The sequence below is a fragment of the Aplysia californica genome, unplaced genomic scaffold (assembly GCF_000002075.1).
Source record: "Aplysia californica isolate F4 #8 unplaced genomic scaffold, AplCal3.0 scaffold00003, whole genome shotgun sequence".
In the NCBI taxonomy this organism is placed as follows: Eukaryota; Metazoa; Mollusca; class Gastropoda; order Aplysiida; family Aplysiidae; genus Aplysia; species Aplysia californica.
The window spans coordinates 2,632,015-2,654,769 of NW_004797273.1; the positions used below are offsets into that span (position 1 = coordinate 2,632,015).

General features: G+C 40.2%; 1 protein-coding gene across 1 annotated transcript in view; it reads right to left on the reverse strand.

The window, feature by feature from the left end:
• Positions 1-22,755, reverse strand: part of LOC101864426 (inactive peptidyl-prolyl cis-trans isomerase FKBP6) — a 33,539-nt gene that overhangs the window by 5,588 nt on the left and 5,196 nt on the right. The window contains exons 5-12 of the mRNA XM_005089122.3: positions 19,201-19,332; positions 16,853-16,923; positions 15,796-15,858; positions 10,855-10,914; positions 8,605-8,802; positions 4,898-5,007; positions 1,208-1,284; positions 112-208 (exon numbers count right to left, since the gene is read on the reverse strand). Coding sequence (XP_005089179.1) covers positions 112-208; positions 1,208-1,284; positions 4,898-5,007; positions 8,605-8,802; positions 10,855-10,914; positions 15,796-15,858; positions 16,853-16,923; positions 19,201-19,332 — 808 coding nt within the window. The remainder of the gene's footprint in view (positions 1-111; positions 209-1,207; positions 1,285-4,897; positions 5,008-8,604; positions 8,803-10,854; positions 10,915-15,795; positions 15,859-16,852; positions 16,924-19,200; positions 19,333-22,755) is intronic.

Genomic DNA, 22,755 nt, shown 5'->3' on the forward strand with positions numbered 1-22,755 from the left:
AAGAAGAAGAAGAAGAAGAAGAAGAAGAAGAAGAAGAAGAAGAAGAAGAAGAAAAAGAAGAAGAAGAAGATTGTCCATGGGGATGAAAAGGAAGGAGAAACAAAAACTCACTCAAACTGTTCTTGTACAAGAGCTCTAAAACCATCGGAGCACGGAGGTTGACTCGGCCTCTCCACAGACTCTTCTTTCTCTTTGTCCCCTGAGGTTTCTGTACAGAGAAAGAGATAAAGGGAGACACATTTGATAGAAATAGATCTACAGATGAACCTACTCTAACTGCCAACTGTCTATGACAATCACCTTTACATTCAACCACTTCTTATCCCCCTCCCCACACCATGCATTAAAAAAGAAAATAAACAAAAAAACTTCTAAAAAATCAAAATTATAATGACATTGTTTGAAATGTCCACCTGTCTAAAACAACCTCTTTTCTCTCTAAAAATTAGTGGCCATCTTGGATAATTCCGACAGCACTTCAAGTTATAGTAGGTTATACAGTAGTCTCCGCCTAAGATCCCACACTGAGGTGTGAACTTACCAACGTATTTGTTTTCCCCAAACATCGCATTCACATCTGAGCTCTCCACCTAAACTTACATCACTCGCTGGGTGGGTAGGGCCCACAAATTCGCTCCAGGCAGGATCACATCAAACTGAACTCTTCCCTGACCATTGCATCAGTTGTCTCTACACGAATTTGCGAGACAGACTTGTTATTGGAGTGGTCACAATGTAATGGAGAATAACGGCAAAGGTGGGGGAAATCGGTCAGAGACGGAGTTATAAATTTTGGACAGGGAAAGGGGAGGGGCAACTGGATAAGCGTAGATCCTTGAGACTCACGAAAGGACAAAAAGTGTAAATGGCATGTCTCATGCCACCGTGATTGGTCATCAAGGTAGACCACTCCTTGCTCGCCATATGTCACAAACCCATCCAGGGGTCAGGTCAGTTCATTTTAGAGTGGGGAGAGACCATTTTACTGGTAGTGGGCCTTAACATAGATCACTGAAGATTCTTCCTTTGGTGTATCGACTAAGATCTCCTTTCTGATTATCAAAACATTACAACAGTTCTAAACAATTAAACAACGAAAAAGAAAGTCAAATATATCAGAACTATGCAAAAAAATTATTTGAAACACTGGGCAACATGAGTTAAATTCTCACATTCTGGACTGTAAAATGAGGACTAAATCACCTACCCCCTGCATCACTGGCTGGCTGAGAGAACATCTTACGGTAAAGACTCTTTTCAAATGACGTGTGCTCTTTGATAGACCTGTTATAAGAAATTTCACGAGGTCAAATAATTTTTTATACAGTAATAGCAATAATAATAACAATAATGATAATGATAATAATAATAATAATAATAATGGGAATTTATATAGTGCCTAATCCACCAACAACAACAACACTACAAACATACACATACACACACACACACAAGCACACAACTTCTAGACTAAAACACATTCTCATATACAAAATTTACAGGCAGAGAATAGTAGGCTTACAAAACAGTATAAAAACATAGAAATCTACAAATAATAAAGAATCTGATTACTGCAAGAAAGAAACCTAAAAAACACATGATGGAGCTTGTGGGTTGTTTTTTTTAAATTATCTTGACACTGTCGGAGACATCCACCTCTAAGACAACCACTTTTCTCCTTTAGTTTGTAGTTTTAGCAAAGATAGTACAGCCTATGGTAAGATGCTGCAGTGGCCCAATTTTGTGAGGCACATCGACTCCCAGCACCACTAGCGGCAAGCGTGCAACAGAATGTAAACAAACACGGCCAGAGACTCGTTACGCTCATGCTGTCGGCTTTACTGGCCAGTTTTGTTCAGCGATCGGCCGTTTTAATTCCAGAGGAAAAACCAAATAATTGTCTTTCTTCAGATTCCCTAAGGACGAAAAATGGAAAGATTATGTAAAATTGATTTTTTAATCTAGAGTCTAGATTAGAGCTAAACTAGAGAGACCAGATAGTCCAGCCTGTAAGCTTTGTTTACTCTCTGCATCATGCATCCTTGACAAGGACAAATGCTTTGTACTCTGTACTTTGTTGTGTGAGGGCCCATTCCATTAGGTGTAGAATTAGATTCTAGGTGTAAATGTTATATAGATCTATATGTTTTCTGTGTTGTAGGTTATTATGTAATTTGTGCTTTAGCACAACACAGAGAGATCAGTATTTTGCATATTAACTTGTAACTTTTTATGAAGTATATGGGCCATTGACCTGTGAAGTCAATAAAGTCTAATTCAATTCAATTCTCTCTTACTACACACACTCATACACAAATTATGTACGCAGGTACACGCACACACACACGCGCGCGCGCACGACCATATGTCCTGACCACCTCTGTACATTTTATCGTCATCACGGATACCATCACATCATCATGAAATCATCTTCATGTACATCACAAAAACCACCTCCACAAACATCCAGTGGCCGTGGGTGGACCAAGATTTGGGTGGGGCTTAGGTTGGTTCCACTTCTTTACTACAAAACCTCAAGCACTAAGAGCTCAAGAGTGATGATTTTTCTATACTCACGGTGAGCCACGGCATTTTAAGAACCATTCAAACGGAGAATCAACTTTGTCTTCCATCTTTTTATTCTAAGTTAACTCTAGATTCTCCTGGATAGCAGGGACGAAACCGTTTCACCTCCACATTTTTTCTTAACTAATTTTCATCTGATGAAAAAGTTGCCTTAAAAGTGGTTCGACGTGATTTATAACACTTAAATCTCAGGAGCACACACAGCACCTCAAGCATATTATTATTCCGTCTATGATGAGCTGGCTGCAGCTGTGTAGTCGAGGAAAATTGAAAGCACCTTACGAAGGTCCAATGAGTGCATAGGTGACTGTGTCACTGGGGAAAGTGTCGTAAACTTTCACCCCGTTGTCAAAGCAAGGAGAGCGTGAGCCCTTAAAAAAGAGAGAGCGAGTTAATAAGACATATAGATCTATAGATCTACTTCTATGTTGTATTCTTTGTATTCATTCTCTCTCTCTCTCTCTCTCCCTCTCTCTCACTCACCCACTCTCTCTCTCTCTCTCTCTTTCTCTCCCTCCCCCCCTCTCTCTCTCATGCTATTGTAGCGTTCCCTGGTTAATACTAATTGAAACTATCTTTTGATTTCAAATAACGCATACTCTTAAAGATCCTGTCATCAGTACTATCTCATCAATACGATCAATGATATTGCATTGGTCTAGGCCTAGATTTCGTGATTGTCAATGTCTGGGCCTAGATCTAGATCTAAATTTAGTAGATCGTGAGCTATGCACCCGGTGCCCGGTACACTAGATTTATCCTCTGATCTTATCACTCGTTACCGAAGTGAGACTTTTTAAATCTAATGTTTTTCTTTTTAAATAATTTAGATCTAGATAAATTATTGAAATACGTTGATCAATACTTAAGTTTGGTAGACAGGTCTATATAAGTATTTAGATCGATATAGATCTAGGTCTAGATAAGATTGGGCCCTAGAGTAGGATTAACTAGGACTCTCTCATACTTTATCCAACAAGCCCAGGGCCAAGACATCGGGGCTCAGTCACACGCTCGCTAGGGGTGTGGCCTATTTTACGCATGCTACGTCTTTTTAACAAAGGGAAAGAGACAGCTGCAGCATCTTAACGTAGGGTGTTGTATCTTTGGTCTTAGTAGAAGTTTTACGGCGCTCGCAACTGCATAAGGTGATATGAGCGCCAAGGGGTGGATGTCAACAGAGAAGTCCTAACAGGGAATCAGACTTACTCTGTTCATCTCTCTAGCTTCAACAGCACAAAATCAGCTTCAACTATCAAGGCACTCCGGAAATAGCAGGTCACAAAAGTGTGACAAAAATACAAAAGAAGTAGAGGAAAACTGACGATAGTAAGGATTAGGAAAGAAAAAGCAGCAGTTCCCTGTTGCAGTTCAAGCACAGTCATGAGCATGACATCGATGAACCAGGCCATTTACAGTTCTACTGTTCATAAGAAGAGGTTAATGTCCCCCCTTTGGGAATGGCCTAAAGCCACTTCAGTCAGTAGCACTGCCTCGGGGGGTAACTTTTCTCCTTGACAGTTTGTAGCCATCTTTAACAATTCTATCCCCTTTTCTTTTTTTTTTTTAAATGCAGGTGTTGTTACACCCCCATCAAACAAAATTTTGATCATTTAAGAGGCGGGTCAGGGCCAATCCGAGTTGAGAGGGACACATCCCAGCAGAAAGATATTCGATATAGATTTTCCCCCCATTCAGGAATCAAACTCAGGTCTCCTGGCATAACTGCTACATCAGACACCTGTAAATTTGACTGTATACATATCCATTGGCACAAAGAAATAGAGAGAGAATACAAGTCATATTATGACACTGTTGGGTCCTTACCAACAAAAATACATCTCTTCTAAGTCTGAGAATTAGACTGGGACAAAACTGAAATGTATGAACAGTCTGAATTTGGCAGCTTTGAAAACAACATTGCAATAAAAGCAGCCAGACATGTGAAAGTTTTCAAAAAATGTTTCGAACCCATTTGAACTACAGATGAGTAACTTTAAAAGACTAACCACTGAAATTGGTAAAGTCTGCAGTCGCTGGGTACATTTCTAGAAAATTGTACTTTGCATGGTTTAAAAAAAAATTATGATGTCTTATCTCATTAGGAGTTGTGCCCATTTTACTATGGATTCAGCATGTTGAGGGCAACTTTTGCAACACAACTGTAGGGTTTAAGAGGTTAAAAATACAATGACAATTATATTGTGATTTGAACATAGAAAAAGCTGATACCAGATCTGGATCTAACAAGCTCTCCCTCAAACCACCCTCTGCCAGCCTTATTATACTGCAAAAACCCGTCATCACTCACTTGGCTAGATCTTTCAACGCGTTATTGATCAACATATCACTGGGCTTGAGATTCCGAGCTGTGCGCAAACTCTGCTTGGCATCCTCAAAGCTGCCCAAGGAATGTAAGGCCTGGAAATGGAAAATGAAGCAGCTAAATTAAATGCAATTGAGCACAGACGACATAAACATGGAAAACTCTCATCGCTTATAGCTCTTAAAATTTTCCATTCCCCAACTGATACTGATATGTCTTAATTAATTTTTCGTTATCGGTTAACCCGATTTACGGATGTGTCATACGTATTTTGTCGATCCTTGATATTAATCTGTGCCCGACTGTATCAACATTTTAATCTTAAGTCGCATATCTGTATATCTGCGATGAAGTACCAATTCAATTTTTAAAAATAGAAATAAAGACAAAGAAACTACAATTAATGTGTGACAACAAAACCAGCTCAAAAAGATCAAATATTGCCGCTCAGAGAGAAATGGGGAGGATATGGGATTTAAACTACCGCAACTACTGTAGCAGAATAACAGAAGAGACAAAACTCATTTGCTAGAAAAACAAAATTAGAAAAGCGAACTCAAAGAGCCAACACAGTCACCTACCAGCTCGCACCCCTCCTATCTCATCCAAACATCTCCATGAAACCAAAGAGACAGCTTATCACTTTAATATATACATACCAAAATTATGCTACCAGAGCCTGACCTGGACATTAAGTAAAACTCAGGAAAGCAAAATCACTGCATGTGAAATGAAATGTCTTTGCAAAACCCTTAACATCACAAGACTAGACAGGCAGAGAAATGAAGATGTAAGAGAAGCCATTGGCACTGAGTCCTGCCTGCATTAAATAGAAAGACAGAATAAAATGGTTTGGCCACCTGTTACATATGTCACCTAGCCAGCCAGCCTCAGGAGTCTATAACACCAAGCATTCAGGTTCAGGGATGCCACTCAACTTTTTTTAAATAGCTGAAAATCCACGCGCCACGGTTTGCTAACATATGAATATCAATTTGAAACCCAAAGAATGTACATTTTTTTTCTAACTATAGCACAGCGGGTAAAATACCGTCCAGACCGCTCACTTAGTTTTCCTTCCCCGGTTCCCCCTCGACCATCCTCACCACCCTGCCCGCCCCGCCCGACAGCCCAGCGCGTAGTCATAAATCACTTGTCAGAGGGGTTAATTGGGGTGACTGCAGCGCCACTCCTCCTGTGCCGGGGCAGTAGTAAATATGGCGTTTTAGTGCGAACTGAAAGCCTCCTAACTCTGAAACTATAAATGCTACAAGGCCGATTGAGATTTCATTGTAACGTGCTATGTTTGACCTGTAGGCCGGTATAACTTGTTTTCTTGTAAGTCCGATTATATCAGTTTTACAAGGGATTTAAGTAAGTCTGTGATTTTCAAATTGGCATCTTCAATGTTTAGAACTTTTTCAGTTTGGATTTAGATATTTCAATCCGGCCCCCAACGATTTAAACAGAAATTCATGTATCAACTGTGGTGACAATTTTCATTTACATGTGCAAGTTTCAAATGCACGAAGTTATTCTATGATTTTCTGTGATTTTTAAAAAATACCAACCCACCACTCTGAACATTCATCCTTGCTGTTTTTAGTTTTCTTGCCTCTACTACATCTGAATTTCGTTGTCATTTTTAACAATATTGTTGTCATGGAGTGCCACACTCAACATGATCATATGGTGGGCATTGTGCTCAAACATCATCGCCTTCTTGAGGAGGCCGCACATGATATAGATGTACAGCTGGTCCATCAATCTATGGAGAATTGCACGCCTGGAATAGGACAAAATGTGCATATCTACGGCAAAAAATGAAAGAGGGCTGGACAAAAACGAGGAGGACATTCAATTGTTACAGGGCTGTCAGATTTTGTCGGATAATCCACGAGAAGCAGACAGATTTGAGAGGAAGGGTTCTAGTGTACATGATCAGCTGTCAGAGTTAGAGTTTGAGGAGCTTATTCCAAGGTCAAGTCCTGCCTGCTCTGAATTTGATAACATCCTCAAACAACACAACATCACACCACAGGCCTACCACAGCCGTTCATTTATAGGAAGCCACTGCCATAAATACATCACAGCCCATGTGTACAGACAGCTAGCATCATTTTTAGCAAAAGGAACAGTTGCATGTACACGAAATCAAAGCATAATAGACACCGCATTAATTGTTCTGAGAGAGAAATTTGTTCATGTAAAAGACACCTTCAAAGATATCCACACAGTAATTGCACATGGAAAGCCAATCACTTTAGAGAGAATACCACATATTCAGTCATGCATCACACGATATATGTCTTTATACAGAAACATATTTGGCAAATAAAAGGTCTTGAGTTGATAGTGCCGTAAAACACGTGCTACTCAATCAAAATCGATCAAAAGAAAAGGTCATCCCCAAACAACACATCCCTGACAAACACTGCGTTCCTTGGATACAAAAATGTGGGTTTGGAATGGCCTTCCATTGTGAGCAAGGGGGTGATCTCATTCATGCAACCGTGGCCTAACAGACAAAGAAAAACACGTCAAAACAATCATGCAGTCACAACACGTCCAAACCCACCCTGAGCTACTCTGTCGTGTGCACCACCAATCAAAAGATGAAAGCTTACAGCGGAAAAATGAGATAATTCCTCCAGTCCAGCAATATTGTGTTCTTTTTGTATTTTGTGTTTAGGTTGTGTTTTCATAAGTGTATCGGCAAGAAAGATCTGTCCTGTAGTTACATGTATCGTGGATATCGCTATGAAAAAACAAGGTCGCAAAGCAAGAGTATTGCAAAAATCAACTTCAAACCTGAATAATTACGGATCCAGAAACTTCGTGCATATGCCCCTTTGTCAGTACAAATTTCATTATGTTCTCAGTCCTGTGTGCAAATTTGATTGAATTCGTCGGGGGCAATCATATTTAAATCGATGTTTATAATTGATTACCCATGACACATTTATCAAATTAAGTCCCCTTTTTGAGGACTTCACAGCTTTTAAGTGTAAAGTACCATGTTCTTCCGATTTCTTCATTTTCTTCCTTAATATGTTGAATATTTACGTGGTCTTTATTAAAATATTCATCTTACATTAGCTTTGGCTCACTGTGCTGGTAAACTTTGCAAAAAATACAAGAGCGCTGCCGGTGTTCGGCTGATTAGGGAAATCCCCGGCGGCGCAGGTAAATGACCCCGTGACCTGGGGAAGAGCGGGCTTGCTTGCCTCGCGCCAGCCGAAACTAAATGGGCGCTCTATAACCGCTGTGATAGATTCTATCTCGATCAATAACGGAATAGTGGATCAGGATCAAAATACCGGATAAAAGCGGAAAAGTGGCATCCCTGCAGGCTATAAAGGAAGAGGAAGGCCACAAAAAAGGTGGATTGAAAGTGTCAAGGAAACCCTGAGCAATCATAATATCCCAACTGAAAGAACTGCTGAGTTGGCCTTCCATAGAAAACTGCATCTCCCCTTGATGCTCAACGGCAACAGAAGAAGAAAAAAGTAAAAGTAAAGTAAGTAAAAAACTCATTTTGGAAGGATGAAAGAACAAGTACCGGATACAGTAGTGAGTTATGGAATGTCAAAAAAAACCCATGTCCATTTTCTTTTTGAGGACACACTTACATCAGTATGTTCAATTTAAAAAAAAGAGAAATAAAGAAAAGGAAACTACTGTACACCTACCTTGCCCTTGAAGTAATGTGCCTTCACAGCGTTGCGGTCCAGCCTCAGGGCATTGTTGCAGTAGGAGATGACGCGGCCAAACTGCTTGAGGTAGTTGGAGCAGGTGGCACAGTTCAGGTACACCCTCAGGCTTTGCTTGGTCCACTGCGTCTGTTCCTCCTCATTCTTCAGATTGTATCTCTGGAGCACTTCTTCTGCCTGCAATAAGTGATGCACCAGCAATATCAGTCTCACATCTAGATGCTCATTGGTCAAATTTATGATTGGATCAGGTAAGACATGCAACAATATTAGTCTCATATCTAGAAACAGTTGTCCTTTAGTCAAATTCAGGATTGGATAGAGTAAGTGATGCAACAATAGCAGTCTCAGATCAACCAACAGGAGCCCGCTGGTCAAATTCATGATTGGATTATTGTGGGTTGGGTCGAGTAATAGTGTTGGCCACTGCACATTGTATCAAATAAGACTTCAGCTTTGCTTCATCAAATTTGACCCAGCAGCCAATGAACGATACTCTCATATCCAACTTGTTCACCAACTTGCTTCAAGACAACCTCTCATTTTCAGAAGGAGTTGAAGTTTGCTGCTTCACCTACAGTTGCTGGGAAGTTTATATATTTGCTCCGTGCTATTTACCGATGATTGCGCAGCCCGCTTTAACAATCGTATAATTGTGCAGCAATCTTAAGATTGCCGCAGCAATCTTAAGATTGCGACCCGCCTTTTAACAATCGTATAATTGCGCTGCAATCTGAAAATTGCGTTAATATTTTATATTTTTAGAATAATTATTTTAAAAAATTCATTCCGTCTTTATTCTTTTACTCACATCAAGGAACATTCACATATATTTTCCAAAGTGGAAAAATATGAAAATTAAAATTAAAATAAACATCAGAAACTGAAGAGCTCACAAGAATGATACAATGCCAGGCTCAAAGTTCCCAGAGTACATTTAGTTTATTTTATATTTTTTAAATAATAAAAAAAAAAAAAATTCACTTCCATCTTTTTATTTTTTACTCACATCAAGGAACATTCACATATATATATATCGATTTTCCAAAGTGTAAAAATATGAAAATAAAAAATTAAAATTAATGTATGAAACAAGTGTAAAAATATGAAAATCAAAACTAAAATCAAAATTAACATATGAAACTGAAGAGCTAACAAGAATGATACAATTATACGATCCTTAAAATGCACATCACAATCATCAGATTCTGCGCAAATATACAATCGACCGATCGCTAAAACCCGCAGCGCAATCTTGCACCCATCGGTAAATAGCGCGGAACATATTCACTAGTCGCAGGACTATGTCAAACTTACTTTTAGTAGAGGTTTTACGGCTCTCGCAACTGCATATGAGCGCCAAGGGGTGGATGTCAACAGAGAAGTCTTTACAGGAAAACAGGCTTACTCTGCTCACCTCTCTAGTTTCAACAGCACAAAGTCTGCTTCAACTATCAAGGCACCCCGGAAATAGCGGGTCACAAGAGTGTGGCAAACATACAAAAGAAGTAGAGGAAAATGACGATAGTAAGGATTAGGAAAGAAAAAGCAGCAGTTCCCTGTTGTAGTTCAGGCACAGTTATGAGCATGACATTGTTGGATCAGCCCATTTACAATTCTACAGTGCATTAGAACGAGAAATGTCCCCCCCTTTGGGAATAGCCTAAAGACACTTCAGTCAGTGGCACCACTCCGGGGGGGTTATGTCAAACTAAAATCTGAAGCAACTGTTCAACTCTGAAAGGAAAACTGTCTATCGATAATATAAATCCACCAAATTATGTTTTAAATCTTTCAATTCAATTTTTTAAAATTAAAAATATCTCGAGGTAGCTGACAGACATCAAATGTGAATTTAAAAGAAGACAAAACAAGGACCACAGCCTATCATTATGAGAAACATCAGCATAAACATCACAATCACAAGCATCAACAGAACAGTGATTATACAACACCCATTAAAGGGAGGGGGGGGGGGTGTAATCACTTTTCAGAATAATCTAGATATCCATCTTGACATGATAAGAAATACGTGTAAAAATCTTGTTGCAAGCGCAGTTACAAAAGTACATGAATAAACACGTCTCCTATCTATTAGTGTGAGCAAAAAGATTTTGAACCAACCCATCTTCTCTGTAATAGCCTAAGTAAATAAAAAGAATATGCTTTTATACTCGCTATACCAGCTAATCCACAACACAGAGCGGACAACAGCACCAGCATGCCTACCTTTCTGTATTTACCAAGAGCTCTGTGATATTCACGCTTCTCAAAGTACTCTTTTCCCTCCTGAGGAAAAAAGAATTTATTATGTGACACAAACAAAGATGGTACATACATCATGAACTTATTCTCTGAAGTTAGAGAATAGATTAATTATGGTCACTAAAGAGAACCCTAAAAAAATTAAAGTTTTTCCCCAACACAACATAGCTACTTCAGGTTCTTCAGTATATATTTAAGTATGACCAACAGATCATTCCTTTATCTAGCATAAACATAACTCTCATACAATACTTAATCCCGCACAGTTAAGCCGGTCCCAGAGTGGCTCTGTAGGTCTGACCTGTAGCTCGCCTGGCTCGCTCCGTGAAAATGAATGTATACATTATTGTGTGCTAAAGCAGCGTAGCTGTATCGTCTGTTTTTTGTCTGCAGAGCTGCGCGATGCGTCAGACGTGCTATTCAACAGTGTTGTAAAAATGGCGGACATGTGTCGCCTCGCTTGGTGTTTATTTTCGACTGAAACTCTTCACAGATCATCAAAATCAACAAGAAGTATGTATTATTAGGTGCTTTACTATTAAATATTGATGCTAGCCTCAACACTTGGCCACAAAATCACCAAGAAATGCACTTTATCATACTTTGAAACTTCGAATCGAGAGGTTGACCTAGTTTCGACTGTTGTCGTAGGCCTTGGCCTAGGCCTAAATTTAGGCTAGGTGTGCTTCTCTAGATTTAGATCTACTTTCCGAACTGCACTCCCTCCTTGGCTGGGTGCACAACCAAACATAGATCTAGATCTAGATCCACGTTTATTCATTAATTAATACTTTCTCTCTCTCTCTCTCTCTCTCTCTCTGAGCTAAAATAAATTAATTCTAGTAGGCCTAGGCTAGACATACAGCCCGAGATGATCAGCAGATCTAGATCTAGATCTAGATCTAGCCTTGCATTGTAACCAATGTAAACTATCGCCGCGTGCAGCTGCAAGTGTGTTTGTGTGTGTGTGTGTGTGTGGGGGGGGGGGGGGGGGGGCTGCACTTGGCACATGACGTAAAGAAAGAAGAGTTGTCCCGTCTTGGTACCATTGGTCTTGGATTACACAGTACCTAAATATAGCAAGGCAGACCCGTCAGTTGCACACCTACACACGTCAACACACAGTGCGGCTGTGCTGAGACGCAGCGAGTGTGCCCCGCGCTCGCTGAGACATAGGCGCCAACCCACAGTGCAACTGTGCTGACACGCACACGGCGTGCGCCAGGCCAGCTACAGGTCAGGCCTACAGAGCCACTCTGGGACTGGCCTTACACATGAAGGGCTGAGATGCAAAACCCTCTACGTCCAATTTAGCATTTTTGAGAAAAACAGCTTATTTCAATTTAGCACTTTTGAGAAAATCAGCTTATTTCAATGCTGCTATACACAGAAACATGAATAAAAAGATTTTTTGGTGGCTTTTATGAAGTATATGATGTTGGGTTTTGGCCGAAAACACTTTGTGCATCTGACAACTGGTAACAAAGTGCATTTAATAGCAAATAATTATAATAATTTTCATTTTTTAAAAAAATGTCGGTTAGCAGGTTTTCCATTTCACCCCCTCACATATTTCGCCAAAATTCCCCAAGATGGCCACCTACTGTCGAGGAGAATAGTAGTTGTCTTACACTGGTGAACGTCTTGGACGTTGATAATACTATTACTATCATTATATATTTTTTATGCAAGGGTAGAGATGGGAAGTGATTTGGTGGGGGGGATGGGGATGGGGGATGAGCATTTTACGGCGCTCGCAACGGCATAAGGTCATATGAGCATGCGGGACAAACCAAACATTTTCAGTTAATAGAAAATTTAGAATTTTGCCCGAGGGGGACCTCCCAAGATTTTTCGCCCTAGTCTGAAAAGGCTAGGGGTAGATCTTACCTACCATAAAATCAGGGGGTGGCTGTAAGACAGGAGCCAAGGAGAAGCGATAGAAATGCTGCAAAAAGAGTCAGGAGCCCAGAGGAGGGGGCAAAGGAGGTGAGGGGGAGGGAGCACAAAATGAAGACGAAAGCAGAAGACAGAACATTGTTAGAGAGCAGGAAAGGATGTGAAAGAATACAATTTTATAGAAAAAAATTTTCTGGCGCTATTCGGATTCGAACCCGCAACCTATTGGACGAGAGCCCTCAGTGTTGTTTGAATGCAGATGACTGTCTTGGACAGGTGGCTGTTAAAGTAAGTTCGAATGTACACATATTTGACATTTGAAAACAACATTGATTTTCTGTAAAACCTGCAGGGAGAAAACAAATTATTTTGTGTCAGAAGAGAAGCTAACTTTATGGTCATGTACATACGAACAGAATGTCCTGACTTTGGACAGACCCGAAGGAAATATTTTAAATCATTGATATTATATAGATCATTGATCACTGCTGTTCTCGAGCGGAGCACTTAGTAACCTGAGGAACTGACCCGGTCAACCATGCCACGCCCGCGTGGTCATGGAGGTCACTATAATCTTTGCTCTACGAGTAAACTATTATGACTTTACAATTTTTATACAGTTTAATAGCGTCATCGTGGCTTTTCCCATAAACAAATCAATGTGAAATTATTATCAACAGATAGAGGCATTCTTGGACTGTACAGCAAATAACTTTTTATAGATATTCTTAGCAGGGCACCCTTTAAAACATGGGCGCTCATGGGGGCATCTATGGGGAAAATTTTTACGTGGGTCTACTTTTTAAAATTATGATATTTTAAAATGTGTACACCAGATCTCTAAAATAATCAGTGGCACACAACAGTCACATGATGAGCTTTCAGATTCAGTTACATTTGCTTTGATTAATTCAGATATGGGGAACTTGTATAAGATTTACTACTGACCAATTAATGAAACGAAAGATTTTTTGTCGTCTCCTCACAGTTTTCACAAATAGGAAACTTGTAGAAGATTCACTGCTATCCAATTCCATGAAACAAGATTTTCCTCGTTGTCTCCTCACAGTTAGAGCTGTTTTCACATTCACAAACACATTACATATGAATACCCAAAATTATAACAATAATTGCAAAAGGGTCTTTGTATCCACAGGCTAGTCGTCCTCTTCTTTTTTTTCTATTCCCAAGCTGCTGCCACAGCGTAGACGCATTTTGCAGTCTGTGGGCCTCAAATACAGCTTTCAACTGTTTCCCTTTTCCTATAATTCCCACTGTCCTCTTCTCCAGTTTTGCGATGCTGGAGTGTTCAAGTTTGCCACCCTGCTCGCCCATTAAACCCAGGCCAAATCCATATCTTTTAATAAAAGGCAGACAGTGGTGCTCTATGTGTTGTTTGGGTGTGACTGTGTTTGGAAATAGTAGTCTGTACAGCTTCAAATAAGCACAAATTGCTGTTCTTATAAAGTCAAACTCAGTTTCTTATATTTTATGTATGTAAGAGATGAGGTGGTGTACTTCCGCATAGCTGTTGTTTAATAAATCAGATTTCTGTCTGATTGTGTGGGCTGCATCTATGGTGTTTTGGTTAGATGTAAGAGCCGCAGTGTGTGTACAAATGTATTTGTGATGTTTGTGTACACTGGGCGCTTCAGTATTGGTGACAGTGGTTTCTTATCAGAGGTTGATTACGGTAAGGTGTCCAGCTGTGTAAACTTTCTTCAATACTTTTTTGTGCGGCAGATAAGGTTGCTTCTCAAACTAGTTTCCTTAAGCGGTAAATGCGTTGTACACACATTTGTTGCACAATTTACAGGGACGCGTGTCAGAACCATCCGTGTCCACGTTTACTCGATAGAAAACAAGTATGTCATTTTTTAAATTTACACAAAAATATCTGCCCTGGTTTGTTTCTTAGTTTTTCGACTTCTGACCCTGCATGTTCTACAATGTTTTTTAAAACACTCAAGGCGTAGTTCCTATGTATGTTACATTTTCCCTCTTGTAGCAGATTTTTCTAACAGTTGTTCTTAAAGCATATGGGAAAGTGAAAGCGGGACCTCGGATGAATACCGCGCAGGGCAGCACGGCAGTCGGGAAAATATCACAGGGTGAAGTAACAGAACTCGCCGTCCTGCTAAAGTTTTCCAGTGAATCTAAACGATTTTTTCACAAATAATCTCCTTACTGATTCTTGATACGGCAGATAAAAAAATTGATAACAATCTGCATTTCAGAAATGGAAAAATTATCATGATCTTTGTAGCAATCCGAGAAATATGTGCACCACAAGGTAGGGTTAAGTACAGAGGTAGTGTGTGTACACGTTCAGATCTAGAAATGAACTAAAGAAAGCGTTTTTTTGGGGAAGACTCAGGGCTTTCATTTGATACCACACACATCCATAGTGATAGATAAGAGAGGACATTTACTACAGGGGTTTATATAGAGAAAATATTACAGACTTTCTTCCCAAAATCGGCCTATAGCGCTATTACACGCGCGGCCCGACAGTCAGGTGGGATTCATCATAATTTACGACTCCAGGAGGTCAGCGGACGGGTTAAACTGAGTGGTCCTCAAGGATAGTAGAACTGAACAGCCATGCGCTGATTCAAACAGAATTCTCGATTTCATAAGACCGTTGGTCTTTATTCAAATATATAAACAGTGTTATTTTATAACATAAATGCTACTTCAACCATTTTGAGAGGCAAAGTAAAACCAAGCTGGGCTATGAACTAATGTGAAAAGAACTAACTTATGTCCAATGTGCTCATATGACCTTTTGCAGTTGCCAGTGCCTTAAAAGTTTTACCAAACTAAATTAAAATCCTACAATAATGTTGAGAAGACTAGAAAATTCATCAATCCGATCTGTGAGTGGAGTGCTGTGTTTCTGTTTTTCCATACAGTCTGCAGTTTCGTCAAGCCAGTATAGTTGCTACCTGGGTAAACGTGGAGAAGTTCACCTAAAAAAAGGGAACAAAATCAAACCCAACTTACTGCATTCAGAGCCTTCACCACTTTCTCAATGTCCACATACGTCAGCTTCTGTCTCCTTTCCTCCTGAAACACAAAGAAAAATTGAAAAAAGTTAAAACAATATTTGAGATGAAAAAACAGTATGCTACTTAAAGACTGGGTTTCACATCAAGAGAAATTTACATTTCGAGTCTAGACTCTGAAATCAAAATTTTTAGAAATTAAAAAAAAAAGCACAGATCAAAGTGACACTGCATAGATGCTGTTAATTTAAAAGAAACTTGCGCTGCAAACTCAGGAACAAATTATCCACATAACAGGAACCTAGCCCAACATCTGAAGGACCCCACAGATACATAATACAGTTGAGTACGAATGACACGAACACGGAAAACTCGAAATCACAGGTAACTCATGCATATTCGCCATTTCTTGACTGAAATCTCTTTGATATTTCGATATTTCAGTTAAACCTGAAATACGGATGTGTCGAACACATTTGTCAGCCCCCGACGTGTTTGAGTTGTCTGTGCCTGACTGTCCTTTATTAAATTTTCCAATACAAAGAAAATCTTCAGTCCTCGACACTATGTCCCACCTCCGAGGAACACAAGAATGATTGCCAAACCAGTGTTTATACTAAGTACACACAGGACAGAACACTTTTTATGACAAAAGAGAAATCTACATTTGTTAGGTGAGGCAGTCGAAACGTTAAATTTTCCTGTCCCCTTAACTTAGCCTAACATAATTTAAACCCCAAGAAATTGTGTAAACTATTTCTTGCTATAGGCTCACGTTTTAGGGAACAAGTGCAATATTGAACGGCTCAGTATGTTTTCATAAGCCCAGATGAAAATGTTTCTGGCACTTGCGTAATGATACTCAGAGCCATTTCAGTCCTTTAAATACTGCAAGTATCACCTGAGCTATGTCACTTTAGTATATTATCTTAAGCTTCTATTTCTATCACTATGATTTAAGGAAACTTTAAACACAACACACACACACACACACACACAAAAACAAAAAACAAAACAAATCCAGAACAAGAAAGACAGACAGCACAACAGCCCACCTCAGTCATATTATGGTAGTCTTCCACACCTTCTTGTTCCACAAAGTAAAGTATTTCTACATCGTAGATCACTGAAACAAAAATTGATAACTGACTTGTATTATAACCATTAAAAAACCATGCTGTACATCATCTTTAAGGCAAAGAGGATTTGGCGACTTTATTGTGTTTCCAGGGCATAAACAGTTGGTCTTACATGAAATGACAGTTTATTCCTTTGTGAGTCAGAACTTTTCATAGCTTATCAAACTTTTCTACCAATCAGCAATTCGTATAAAGTAAAGATTTACTTAAATTGATACTACTGCTTCAAGTATTTACTCAATCCAAGCTAGGGGAGAGGTACGTTTCATTCTCCATATCCAGCAAAATAGCTAGAGAAAATAATGTCGCATGACAAAGCAAAAGAAAAACCTGTTGCCATGTCATATTGAAGTGCAAGCCTGTAGGTGTATTCAGGAAAAACTAAAGTTCTTAAGATCAACAGTTGTTAAAGAAGACATAATGTCATTAAAAGTAACCTCTTTCAATTATTTCGGGAGTGTGTCATAGACGAAATGGGAGGAACTAAGGGTTAGGGATATTCATTCTTTTCCTCCAAAGTACCATGATCAAATCCTGCTTTGATACGTTTTGACTTCTACATATTCTTCTTACATTTATTCACGAAGATATTAGAAAGGCCTACCATTAAAATTTACCGATGGACATGGTCAATGAACATAGCTGCCATGACAGTCACACCGCTGCCAAACTGAAACTTTGTAACAGCTGTAAAAAAAAGGAAATTGGCAAACCTTGGTTTAACAAAATAGAGATTTGTCTGCAAACAAAGGTGTGATTTGATCTAACTACCACAGATTATTATTGCTATTCAGAACAAGTTCTAAATATCACCATACCCTCACAAACTACGAGAGTTTGTTCGTGCCTCACTTGATACTTGTACTCTACATGCAATGTGGTAACAAAGGCCAAACGAGGTATTGGTGCAATCAAGACCATGGCGGCCGCTCTGATTCCGCAAAGAGTGCTCTTCCTGATGTTGCAGCTGGTCGTCCTGTCTGTCATTGATTACGGATTGGGCTGTCTCACGCTGTCCAACACACAGATCGCAAAGCTGGATCGAGTGCAGAATGAGGCAATGAGAGCAGTGCTGGGCTGCACCAAGGACACTCCAATATTGTGCATGCGCTACTTGCTAGGTTTAAGTGGCATCAGAGTACGCCATAGGATAGCTCAGGCAAAGATGTATCTCAATGTAAAGGGCAAGAAGGATCATCCACTTCACAAAGCACTTCATGACAACAGGAGAGTCAGAATCAAGAGAGGAAAATCTTGGATGGCGGAAGCAGAGGATTCTCTGAGAACAATCTGTGTACCTGAGAGCCTACCACTAGGCGAAGAATGGGAGCAGGTGGCCGGAGAATACAGGGACCTCACCAAGGTCAAAATAAGCATGGGCAGAGACAGAAGAAATGTTGAGGCTGCCATCAACGAGAGCGATATCAACCGGATTGTTGACACAAACTCAAAAGCAGGGGATCCTATAATTTATACAGATGGTTCAGTGAAAAGAGATAGCCAGAGAAGTGGATGGGGATTTGTTGCATTCGCCAACAATAAAATCATACACAGTGCATCTGGAGCCTGCAGCAGGGCTACATCAAGTATGCGAATGGAAATTGAAGCCATCACGAAAGCACTTGACTGGATGACCCAAGATCGCCCCCACACAACCCATGCTGTTCTTATCACTGATTCCATGTGTACCCTCAGAAGGATCGAAAAAGGTTTCCTGAGAACGGAATGGATTCAAGCTATCGAACCAACGCCTATACGATCGCTCACATGGATTTTCTGCCCTGGCCATGCAGGTGTTAGGGGAAATGAAAAAGCCGACAGATTGGCTAGTGAGGCCACCTTAGTTGACAATACAGTTCAACCAGATAGGGTCGAGATCCTGAAATGTCTTTCTCGCCAACTGATTGAGGAGGAAGATAGGGAGGCAGAGGCCAGTGCTGCCGTGGAGAGGATGATGCTTTTGGGAATAAAAAAAGGAAGCGGAAAATCTGGCATCCTTGCAGGAAAGAACAGAAGAACGTTCAACTAGATGTGCACTGGCACAATCAGTAGAAGGACCCTCGGCAACATTTTGGAGAGAGCAACGGAGCATCAATGGACATGTCCGGAGGGCAGGGATGTTGCTTCCTGAAACAAGAACAAGAAATCTACATGCAAAAGGATGTCCATGTTTCATCTCCATTTACAGCTCGTCCTCATCATGATGAAACCCATTACAACTGAAAGCACCTATAAGAGAAGCAACTTTAACATAGAAAACTCACAGGAAGTGGACTTGGGGATGCGAGGCGGGCAGCCCATTTCTCCATATGCGTAGTCGTGATGGATGAGAAAACGGGCAGTCTCGTGTTTCTTCATGGACAACAGAGCGAGCTCCAAGCCGCGAATACATTGACCTGAGGAGAAGCAAGAAGTCAACGATTACACCCTTCCTCACTGCCTCCCATCCTCCAATTTGACAACAGTATACATATATCATGTCTTACTTTTTCAAAGTTACAAGAACAACTATGTAAAATGCAGCTGTAAATAAGTTAGGTATCACACCAATCCTTAAGTCCATGAATTACATTAGACAGCCTAAGTCTGCCAAATGAAACATTTAAGAAAACGAACTCCTCACTTTCTTTATTACTATGCCTAATAGATTCATTGCATAATCACACATTATTAATGAGCTGTGCAAGCCTTATTGTACTAGCTGGAATTTCTAACTTTCGGGCGTTTTTCACTGCTGTTTAGGCTGTTTAATAATTTTCCCTTTGAGCCCAAAATTATTATGGAAGCTATTCGTTTTCCAAAGACTATCATTTTCACATTGTACCAATTGCAGTTTTCACAACCAAAGTTCAGTGACTTCAAAGTGATTTGAATCAAAATTGGTATTACAAATCCAAAACAGCGCAAAGCTCACATGTTGGCTAATGTGAACAAAAACACTTGACAAAAATTATTCTATGACTCTTTGCTTTTGCTGATAGACTGTTTGTTGTGGAAATTCATTAAATGAAGTGTGAATAAAAGATGCTACACACAAACAAAGAGAGGGAGAGAAAGAGTGAGAGAGAGAGAGGGAGGCAAGGAGGAGACAGACAGACAGACAGCTGGACTCCCTGACGACAGTCCCCCTCCATCCACCTTTGATCATCAATAATTTGTTTATAGAGGCACAAGCCATCCATGTCCAGGTGCTGTTTTTGCCTTGTTATCTATCCTTGAGCATCGCAAAACTCGTGTCTCATTATCCCAATCCCAATCTCTCCCGTTTTTTTTCAATTTCTCTTAGGTACAAATTGCTATTAATGAGAAAATTGTTTTACTTGAGGCAGTGAAGGGGACCATCTTAGATCACCGGGAATGGGGGTTAACGAATGCAGCTGTTGTAATCGGAAAATTAACTGTGTCTAGATCTAGATATAAGTATGAGAAAGTAAGAAATATCTTCGAAATTTTTTAGAGTGAAAGTAGTCTCAGGCAATTATGGGCGAAGAGCAAAAGTAAGGGTTCCAGTCTCCATCTCAAGCCACTTTTGTTTGTCCCTGCATGAGAGTGAGCTAAAGTGGAAGACAGTTATACATAGCTATGTGTGTGTGTGTGTGTGTGTGTGTGAGTGTGTGTGTGTGTGTGTGTGCATGTGTGTGTGTGTTTGTGTGTGTATGTGTGTGTGTGTGTGTTTGCGTGTGTGTGGGTATGTGTGTGCGTGTTTACGTAATTTATTTATTTAATTTTACTTTTTCAACATCTTTTTACCTTCATTATACTCTTAGTCAGACTTAATGCTGCCATTTGCGGTCGCATGTCATTACATGGGGATAGAGTAGGGAAGTAATTTGATATAACATTTCCTACACTTAATACTAACTGGTCTGTCTTTCCACTTCATTAATTGTGGCCTATAAATGTACTGTCTCTTTGGAGATGGGGACTTTCAATGCCCGGGGTGTCTAAGTTGTCGCTTGACGCAATTTCGCTTCCAGTCCTCCAGTACTGTGTATTGCATTTTATGTGTATATATACAGTCGAACCTGTGTAAGACGGCCACCCATTGTCAAGGAGAAAAGTGGCCGTATAAGACAGATGGCCGTCTTAGGCAGGACTGATCAAGATGAAGAAAACAAACCATTCCTTTCTGAGGTCCCAACTGAAGATAGCCGCATTGTTGTTGTTGTTGTAGTTTTAGCCTGGGTTTTTTTTCTTCTGTTTTTTCTTTCGTTGCTGCTTTTGTGAAAGGGTGACAATAAAATGAAATGTGTTAGACAAGGAGGACCGAGTGCTATGTTGAAACAAGCACATGGGCCGCCATCACTCGGAGAACGAGTGACGCTTCAGTCACACATTCATGTTGACGTCCATTGTTACTTTGTTACAGACTGGGTAAACAGTGACCACTCATCTCATTTACGATTTGTGTATGAGTTCTGGGTGGGGCTTATGGGTTATGAGGGATCACATGCTTACCTCACCAGCAGCTGAATATTTGTTACCTATTGGTCAACAGTGGGAGGGGCCTACGCAACATGATCGGTTGGAGGGACTACCTAACAACAACAGGTAAATGGATTATGACGATTCGCCCACAAGGCCAGGAGCAATGCACAATTTGTGACAAAACGTAATGGAGTCATTTAGGAGGCCGTCTAAGACAGGTGTTATTGCTTGGTGTGATAGGGGTAGTGTGTTAAAATATGGTTGCTGCAGCCGCGTCAGACAGGTGCCCGTTTTACACAGCTTAATTATATCGAAAAAACGCAAGGGGAAAATGGAAAGTGGCTGTTTGTACAGGTGGCCGTCCTATAGAGGTGGCCGTTGAGCAGATTCGACTGTATATATTTATATACTATTGGTGAATTAGCTGGTATCACCTTAAGAAGAGGCAACTCTGTAATTCTCTGGTCAACTGGGCATGGTTTTTCAGGCTTTTCAGATGCTCCGATGATCACAGAAGTGCCTCGGGATCGGTTGCGAATGCCGACAGCGACAACTTGTAAGCACATAAGTTAGTCTAGACGTGTTAGTCTTATGTTACGGAACGCAACTGCATTGACTATGAAAAATATTACAAAGGTTATTGGCAGCACTCCTTTCACTGTTTTGAAAATATGGTAGCATAGACGTAGGGTAACAAACACACTAAAAAAATGTCATCACTTAGAAGCGTCCCCCATGTGATTTTTCGCCATACGTTTATTAAATGCCAGGGTAGAAGATGATGAATTATTTCCAAATTTTTGGTCACTCTATGCAAGGAGTTAGGAATGAGGGATGTGTCCTGCCCCCCCCCCCCCCCCCCCCCAGAACAGCTTGGCGGCGATCTAGAGTAAGCGTCAAACAAACAAAAAATGAAACACACTTAACACTGAGACTAATAAGCACATTATTAGCAACACTAAAGCATCATCATCGTCACCATCACCATCATCATCATCGACTAAACAATTCTCTTTTTTTTCTTGTTTCGTTTTTCTAGAAAACATAACAATTTGCACCATGTCAATAAATTTTTACGTAACCTACAAATATCAGCACCAAAATCAGGACACGATCTTAAGACGATGAAGACCGAGTGCCATGGATCAAACACACGGGTCGCCACCACTTGGAGAATGAGCAACGCTTTTTTTCACAAGTTCACGTCAACGTCACTGTTACTTTGTTACAGATTAGGTAAACAAAACAGTGGCCAGTCACCTCACACACGATTTGTGCAAGAGTTGTGGGCGGGGCTTATAGGTTATGACAGATCACATGCTTCCCTCACCAGCAGTTGAAAATTTATTGTTAGGCCTACCCATTGGTGAACTTGGGTAAACAGTCATTGG